General features: G+C 39.4%; 1 protein-coding gene across 2 annotated transcripts in view; it reads right to left on the bottom strand.

Moving 5' to 3' along the window:
* Positions 1-4,868: 4,868 nt before the first annotated feature.
* Positions 4,869-9,343, bottom strand: part of LOC117416314 (leucine-rich repeats and immunoglobulin-like domains protein 2) — a 43,005-nt gene continuing 38,530 nt past the window's right edge. For both annotated transcript variants that reach the window (XM_034027424.3, XM_059004732.1), the window contains 3 exons: positions 9,068-9,220; positions 7,926-8,156; positions 4,869-7,324 (listed from right to left, as the gene is read on the bottom strand). In XM_034027424.3, coding sequence (XP_033883315.3) covers positions 7,080-7,324; positions 7,926-8,156; positions 9,068-9,220 — 629 coding nt within the window. In that variant the 3' untranslated portion in view covers positions 4,869-7,079. The remainder of the gene's footprint in view (positions 7,325-7,925; positions 8,157-9,067; positions 9,221-9,343) is intronic.

Raw genomic sequence — 9,343 nt, 5'->3', positions numbered from 1 at the left:
AAAGTAGAATGTCATGGCCTTGTCTGACCTGATATGAAAGCTGAAATTGGAAGAAGTTCTCAAATGATTTCCCCTCCAACACAACATCATTTACCTGCACTTAGCTTTCCTTGAACAGTACCTCACACACAAACCAATGTATTGACAGTAATGGCCTTCAGGGGGTACTATATCATTAGATTGAAAACATTAGAGGTTGTTTTTTTCTTTTCTTTTTCAAGACTAATAAATGTGCGCCCCGGCCTAGTATTTATTATTTTTTTTTATGATTTTGTTTTGCAGAAACCTTGAGGTTTGAATTGAAGATTCTATTAGCATCTGATGATCTTCGACTGTATAAACACAAATTGCATCATCACTTTGCATTATGAAAATAAAGCCTATTACATAGCATATGTCTGTGTTAAACTATCTTCTTACATGCTGGAATGAGCGTATAGTTCTACTAGGGTCTCTTTGTAATTTCTTATTTGGGCAGTTTCTTTCAGGAAACAGGTAAGTTAAACAGCAATAGGCTTACATGCCACCAAACACTTTAAAACAAGTTAATACTGGATGGATATTGTGATCATAGTTTTGCAGCAGTAATGGTTAAACAAGCTTAGTCAAGTCTGGTACGTGAAGGGGTTAAAACGCTGTGTCTACATTTGCAAGTGTTCTTTTCTCCAGTTATAGTGATACTGTTATTCCATTGCTTTTTAGTACCCTGTCCATGAAGCCTGCAAACAAGCACCAGGAATGAAAGCAGGTCATCTTGTCCATCTTATTAGGCTATTGTTTGCCTGTATCCTCTCCAAAGCCAAAATTAGAGCTTCACATGCCAGAGAATGCACTAACAGCTCAGCTTCACATGTCAGATTGCACTATCATCTCAGCTTCACATCTCAGCTTCACATGTCAGATTGCACTATCATCTCAGCTTCACATCTCAGCTTCACATGTCAGATTGCACTACCATCTCATCTTCACATCTCAGCTTCACATGTCAGATTACACTACCATCTCAGCTTCACATCTCAGCTTCACATGTCAGATTGCACTACCATCTCAGCTTCACATCTCAGCTTCACATGTCAGATTGCACTACCATCTCAGCTTCACATCTCAGCTTCACATGTCAGATTGCACTAACATCTCAGCTTCACATCTCAGCTTCACATGTCAGATTGCACTACCATCTCAGCTTCACATCTCAGCTTCACATGTCAGATTACACTAACATCTCAGCTTCATATGTCAGATTGCACTAACATCTCAGCTTCACATCTCAGAGATTGCACAAACATCTCAGCCTCACATGCCAGTCGTTACTGCATATTTTGCATTGTTAGCCTTGTGCAGGGGATCCAGAGATTATTCAGAGCAGGCATGTACATACCTCTGAGCCAACCTTTCAGAATGCATAATAATCAGAACAGTGAGTAAACTGGAGGTCTGAGCACTTGTGTTGTAGCATGCCATCTAGTGGTTGTAGCCAGAAGAGTAATCATTTTAATAAAGGTCTCAATTTCTTTCAAAGTAGGATGCTCTCAGTAGGCTGTGGATGTATTTTTAGTTTAATGAGGACCATGACATTTTTCATCCCAGTACGAAATACATAAAAAGTAAGACAAATATCCACAAGTGTACAGCAAAGTGGTCTACATTTCTATTTGTCACTTTGGCAAAAATATGTTTGCCGGAAGCACTATCTTTTTATACAGTGTACCTGCGCCAGTAAGATCAAAGTCAAGGCAGCTGTTACTGGAAAGAGACAAGTATAGAATGAAAATATTTACACCAGGCTCCAATAGTGCTCCAACAAGTACTGGGACTGATGAATAAAGGCAGAATGACTGTGTGTCATCTGCATATCATGATATCCTTGAATAGGTAAATCATGCCTTTTTCACACACATGAAGAGCTCTATGGTATCCTTATTGCACTCTTCCAGAGTGATCACTGTAGAACAGGGTAAGGAATGAGAATTGAAATACAATCAGGAATATTGTTCAATTGTGGTCTGGCTCATTTGGTGTTTTCCAGTCCATCTGACTTCATCAAGCAAGATCCAAATGTGAAAGAGATTGCATGTGTCCATTAGCTTGCAATGTCAAACCCCATTACGTGCTGCACTGCATGATCACTCGCTTCTTTGGGTTTTATATTCAGCTGCTATATATGTGTTGCTACTCTGTAAAGTATGGAAATGCACTCACCCATGTGCCTAGATTGCCTTTATTATAGTATACCCACAAATTAAGAGGACATGATTCATTTTCTATGATTGTGCTCATTAAATGAGACATGCTAGTAACAGTTGAGCATCGTGTTGGGTGAGTGTGAAGTTCTGCTAATACATCTCCATTATGACCTGGAAGACCAGCATGTGCTATTCAGTATACTGGCTTCTTGCAGAGAATACCGTTGAGCCACATTGCTAGTTGCTTGTGGAAGGAGATCGTTGTCACTCAGTTGCTTCACTTCCTCACTAGTAATTCCCTCGTTGAGTTGTTCCAGTCATGTTTCAGAGCAACAAATAACTCAGAGACAACTCTATTTAGGGTGTGTGATGATGATGCCATAGCTGTCAACAGTCACAATGGGTCCTGTGGCATTGCTTATCCTTCAAAATAGAACAGCTGCCTTAAAACCATTGATCATATCATTCCAGCATGCTCATAGTATTCCATAATCATGTCATTGCAGCATGCTGATACGACTATTCCATTACAAGTAGGTTCTTATTTCCTTGATGATTATCCATATTTGTTACAGTAATATTTAGTGCTTCAGAGAATCATTTTTAACCCATTTGAAAAAAACTGTAAGTAAATGATTTATACCCGTTTGAGAACAGTCACATATTTTATTTAAAAATGCTTCCTTTACTGATGTCCCCATAAAAAGGGTTTTCTTTATTAGAAAAAGCTGCACTAAGAGGGATGGATAAATATTCAAGTTTAATAAGCCTTCTCTTAATCAGCAAATAAGAACATAAGAACATAAGAAAGTTTACAAAAGAGAGGAGGCCATTCAGCCCATCTTGCTCGTTTGGTTGTTAGTAGCTTATTGATCCCAGAATCTCATCAAGCAGCTTCTTGAAAGATCCCAGGGTGTCAGCTTCAACAACATTACTGGGGAATTGGTTCCAGACCCTCACAATTCTCTGTGTAAAAAAGTGCCTCCTATTTTCTGTTCTGAATGCCCCTTTAGCTAATCTCCATTTATGACCACTGTTCCTTTTTTCTTTTTTCAAGTCAAAGAAGTCCCCCGGGTTGACATTGTCTATACCTTTTAGGATTTTGAATGTTTGAATCAGATCGCCGCGTAGTCTTCTTTGTTCAAGACTGAATAGATTCAATTCTTTTAGCCTGTCTGCATACGACATGCCTTTTAAACCCGGGATAATTCTGGTTGCTCTTCTTTGCACTCTTTCTAGAGCAGCAATATCCTTTTTGTAACGAGGTGACCAGAACTGAAAATAATATTCTAGATGAGGTTTTACTAATGCATTGTAAAGTTTTAACATTACTTCCCTTGATTTAAATTCAACACTTTTCACAATATATCCGAGCATCTTGTTGGCCTTTTTAATAGCTTCCCCATATTGTCTAGATGAAGACATTTCTGAGTCAACATAAACTCCTTGGTCTTTTTCATAGATTCCTTCTTCAATTTCAGTATCTCCCATATGATATTTATAATGCACATTTTTATTGCCCGCATGCAATACTTTACACTTTTCTCTATTAAATTTCATTTGCCATGTGTCTGCCCAATTTTGAATGCGGTCTAGATCATTTTGAATGACCTTTGCTGCTTCAACAGTGTCTGCCACTCCTCCTATTTTTGTGTCGTCTGCAAATTTAACGAGTTTGCTTACTATATCAGAGTCTAAATCATTAATGTAGATTAGGAATAGCAGAGGACCTAATACTGATCCCTGTGGTACACCACTGGTTACCTCACTCCATTTCACTCCTCAAATCTTCATATTGCCCTAAACTTCAAAACTTATGAATATATGTATATATTTTATAAGGGAAAAACATGTGATTAGCTTTGCTCCAATACACTGAGTTTCCATTTAAGAGGTAAACAAGTTTGAGAATTTATTTCCCTGCATGCACCCTTGTTGAATCAATGATTTCCATATAGAAATGTTTCCATTCCTGTGCTCCTCCCTCAATGTCCTGAGAGACAATGTGAACGAGTGGCTTGCAGTGCGCAGGTGTAGTGATGATGCAGTGCTCTGGAACAGACAAACACAAGACCGTTCACAATCAACAGCTCGTTATTTCTGCCTGGGTTGAGTGTCAACAACACTTTAAATAATAAGCACAGGCTCTACACACCAATGTGTCTTGCGTCGTGCAAAAGGAGGGTTGCAGTCCCGAAAGAATAAGACACTTTATTACTCAATACACAAACACAGACACGTCTCCTGACACAGATATGTTAAGGTGCGGACATCTGGTATCGTGGCCCCGCCCCCTTCCTTGATGGCCGACTTCCGACTGACCCTGGAATGAACTGCCAAACCATCCATTACAGGGCACTCTGCTCCAGTTATACAGCACCCTCACAGGTCAGAAGGGAGATTGACAAGGATTCATTCGCCCTCTGTCAGAGACAAACACATACATAAAAAGCAAGATGGGACAGTTTGGTGCACGTGTGAGGGGGAGTGAATTTACTATACAATTAGGTCATTTGCGTTGGTTTTACAGTTCTCATTTTGACTGCAGATGCATTCCTAATCTGATGCAAAGCCACTGAGCAAACAATCCCCAACCCCCCACAGTGGGACTGTTGAAATTGTGAAATAGGTCACACACACACACACACACACACACACACGACAAACCCATCAAAAAGATAGTCCTTCAGAAAAAGAGATTTTAGTTTATTGTTTCAAGGTCACTATATATTACAAGAAACAAACATATTTTACACATGCTTTACAGAATGTACATTTAGCCGACAATTTTAAATACATATTACAAAGGGAACCATTACACGATACAGCAAGACAGCATTTTATCAGTATTTCCATCAGAGCGTAAATGCAGAGACTTTGGTATTTATGCAATCAGTACAAACATAGCAGTATAAAAAGTATAATATATATTATATTATATAACATTTTGCAATGGAGCAATACACACTCAAAACTAGACCATCGTGTGCATCAACAGACCTGTTCAACATATTACTGTATGACATCAACCATGAAGACAGGTATGATTGCAATTCTTAATCCATTGCCATACACGGCCAGCTTTTACCAAACTGCACAATGGGCTTTCATTCCCACAGCTCATACATGATGACGATACGTTTTGGGAAACATGCTGTATAAAAAGGAAGCATCATAAAATTAGAATACTGTTCACCGGGCTACAACTTAAGGCAAAACAGTTATTTAGTTACTTATTTTAAGACAACAAAAAGACAAAAAACAAGTTTTTGTTGGGGGGGGAGGGGAAGGTTTATGTCAGCCAGAGTGTCCTCGGCTCACTGCACACCAGCGACCCCTGTAGTCTGGCCGGGCGCCTGCGGGTTTGCCTGGAAGCTGACCGGAGGTGCGTTGTTCTCCGGCGCTGTAGCTCTGAGGTGGCTGCATGATGAGTCTGCCATGTGAAAAGAAGTGGTCAGCAGACGGCACACGCTCCCGAGTCAGCGCAGGGGTGGTAGCGGTGAGCCGAGCTTAAATAATAACTGGATATTATAAATTGGGAGAAAATAATAAAAAATAATTGCCAACGAATAAACTTATTTAGAAAAAAACTATATAAAGGTGGTACCTCAATTCTTACAAGCTATGTTTTATAAAACATGAGGAGTACCATCTTGAAGTACACGTTTAAAGAAAGTATGCTTAAATCTGTTTACTTTCATTTAGTTTTTTGAAGGTAGTGCCATTAAAAATGTACTACTGAACATAAAGCAGATTATTCTTCTCAGAAGTGCAAATTCATTTGATTGAAGAGTCCTGAACTTGATTCTGTGAATCTACCAGATTCTGAAACCACGTAGAGGAAGACAGGAGACACAGGATTAGAACCCAACCAGCAAGAATGACCAGTTTCTTAGCAGAGCAGACATCAACATTTAGAACGTTACGGTATAAATCATAACTGGACAGCTTAAGTTCCTGCCTTTCTCCAAAGAAGGGAATTGTATGTGGCCAAAACCCAGTGTCATGATTGTTCATCTCCAGTACACAATGTTATATTTATAAACTTGTCCTCTGAAAAATAAAAACGATAACAAAAGTACCGCAATACTTAATTCATATAATTTAGCACATGAAACATTGACACACACATTATATATATATATATATATATATATATATATATATATATATATATATATATATATACACACACACACAATATTTACACTTAAAGTTTACATATAAAAAATATGAATGCAAGTTTATATAGTCAGAAGTCTGCTAAAGAAAAAAAGGTGTGCACAGCTCAGATTAGACAGAGAAAAATGAAGAGGGCTGAAGTGTGTGCTTGCATTACGAATATATCCAGTTCTGGGTGACATTTTATTATAGTTCTCAGTGGGACTTCAACCTTTTATTCATGAACACAAAAGACCATGATGAAGCTCTCGCATTGGAGTAGTAGTGCTTTCTGAACCCCACTACTAAACACTGCTTTACACCAGGTAACCAAGGCAATTCTGCAGCACCATCATAAAATGAAAACTCACTGGAACACAGGTGAGCAAAAGCTGTTTCTCTCACATTTTCTAATGAACAGTATGGGTGCTGGAGACCAAGCTGATCAAGGCGGCAACAGCTCAATAATGACTTCAAAAACTTACAAGTAAATACTATTGGTCAAAAATGCTTACCACAGGGCACAGGTAATGTATTAAGTATTGACTTTTCCATGTTAAAATGCTTACCACAGGGCACAGGTAATGTGTGAAGTATTGACTTTTCTATGTTAAAATGCTTTATCGCACAAGAAATAGGATTGTTTCTTGAAATGTAAACTTGCACATATGCATTTTTGGCGTTTAGTGTAGTCATTGAGAGGTAGTGGCTTCCTCAGATGAGGCTTCTTCTGCTCTATTTGGGAGCGTTCGGTTCCTGTATGTTTTGAGGAGTCCTGTTGGAATCACACATGTGCTCCTGTGTTGCACGCTGGAATGGTTTTGAGGGTGCTGAGCACTCGAGGCCACCCTCCTTCTCATCTTCTCTATCAACACGTGCACATGGGTTTGCAGGTACATTCACAGGCTGCTGGGAGAAGCTGGAATGTGAAACAAGTCCTGTGTCTTGATTTAACACCCACAACGGTCGGGAATGGCTTTCTAGAAAGAAAAAATAATAATTGAAGAACAATATGGTTTATTTACAAATAGCAGAGGCTTTATGGGCATGGAGACTGAACTGGCTTGGGGTATGGTAGCAGAGCTATGAAAAGCTTATCTCAGCACCACACAGTATGCCCAGTATATTGTGCAAATGTGATACAAAACACTAATGCTGCTTTGGATGAAGCATTTTTCTGTGCAAAAAGCCCACTTGATAACCCCCAAAACCAATGTTAGTAATCAGTACTGTGCAGTGATGCAGACAGGTGCAGGAGCTTGTATGCAGTGGGACTATTCTAGAAAAGACTGGAGAAAGCAAGAAGTCAAAATCTATTAGAAATCAAGTGACAGGCTATGATGTGGTCTTTTTTAATGTTACTGTCACAGCTTACCATGCTGGTGTACACTAATGCAGATTTATAAACATGATGTAAAATAATGCAGGTGTATAAAACATCACAGCTTCAGGCACATTGATTTATACATGAAACTGATGATGTAAATGTTTTTTCTCTGAAAACTGCATGTAACCAAGTATAGGCCCATGCGGCTCTTTGCACAAATTATAATGTGTAATTATTTTTAAATAACAATTCACCATTGCTGCATGTCTGAGCAGAAGCTTTTAGATGTATCCTGTCATGGTTGGTCAGAAATACAGACATGTCCTTGTCTGTGATTAAACCATCTAGGGCTGTGTCCTCTTGCTGCGCATGGGCAGGTAAGGAGTCCTCTTCACTAAGGCAGGCATATGGACAGTACTCCCGGGTCCTTGAATAGATGTTGGCATTGTCATAGCAATCGGAACAAATGACCAGCGGCCCAGTACCTATTACAGGAGGAGTAGAGAGAAGTTTGCATTAGTGAGACCTCATCTAGAATATTGTGTTCAGTTCTAGTCACCTCGATACAAAAAGGATATTGCTGCTCTAGAAAGAGTGCAAGGAAAAGCAACCAGAATTATCCTAGGTTTAAAAGGCATGTCGTATGCAGACAGGCTAAAAGAATTGAATCTATTCAGTATTGAACAAAGAAGACTATGCGGCGATCTGATTCAAACATTCAAAATCCTAAAAGGTATAGACAATGTCGACCCGGGGACTTTTTTCACCTGAAAAAAGAAACAAGGACCAGGAGATTAGACAAAGAGGCATTCAGAACATAAAATAGGAGGCACTTTTTTACACAGAGAATTGTGAGGGTCTGGAACCAACTCCCCAGCAGTGTTGTTGAAGCTGACACCCTGGGATCCTTCAAGAAGCTGCTTAATGAGATTCTGGGATCAGTAAGCTACTAACAACCAAAACGAGCAAGATGGGCTGAATGGCCTCCTCTCCTTTGTAAACTTTCTTATGTTCTTAAGTGTGTCACTGACTTGTACTTCACTGAACAGTGATGACAAACCTCTAAATGATGTCTTTGAACTATGTATTAGTTTCCCAAGAGACAAACTTGTCAGAATGTACAGGTCATTCTTTTTTTTTTTTTTTTTTTTTTTACACATCAAGTTTGAGCAGTGTTTGCTCCCATAAGAAGTTTGTAACCTCAGTGCCGACTGCTACCTGTTGGTCCAGGTGTCGTTTTCCAAGGGGGAGGAGGATCATTACAATGGGCCACTACGTCCCCCACCCCTCATTTTGTTCATGGTACAGAAAGTACAGGTAGTACAGCTGGGCTCCAGCAATGTATTTCTAATGTAAGAACCCATAAGAGATATAAGGCAGCAGGAGGACCTCCTACCCGAGCTGGCCTGTACATATCCTTCTTGTGGCTCCCCTGGCTGGAAGCCAGTCCTCCCACTGAATAAGCAGCCCATCCTGTTCTGCAAGCTGGAGGCCAGAAAAGGGTTGACATCCGTATCCACTTCACTCCCAGAGTCCACATAACAAATCCCTCATTGAAAAAGAACAAAACATTTACTTACATACTACAGATTACATGCATGTAAAAATAGTCAAAATAGCCCATTTACATGAAAGTGTGTTCTTTATTACCATCCTATGTGATCAATGAATC

The sequence above is a fragment of the Acipenser ruthenus genome, chromosome 30 (assembly GCF_902713425.1).
Source record: "Acipenser ruthenus chromosome 30, fAciRut3.2 maternal haplotype, whole genome shotgun sequence".
Taxonomy (NCBI): Eukaryota; Metazoa; Chordata; class Actinopteri; order Acipenseriformes; family Acipenseridae; genus Acipenser; species Acipenser ruthenus.
This window is presented reverse-complemented; position numbering and strand designations above follow the sequence as displayed.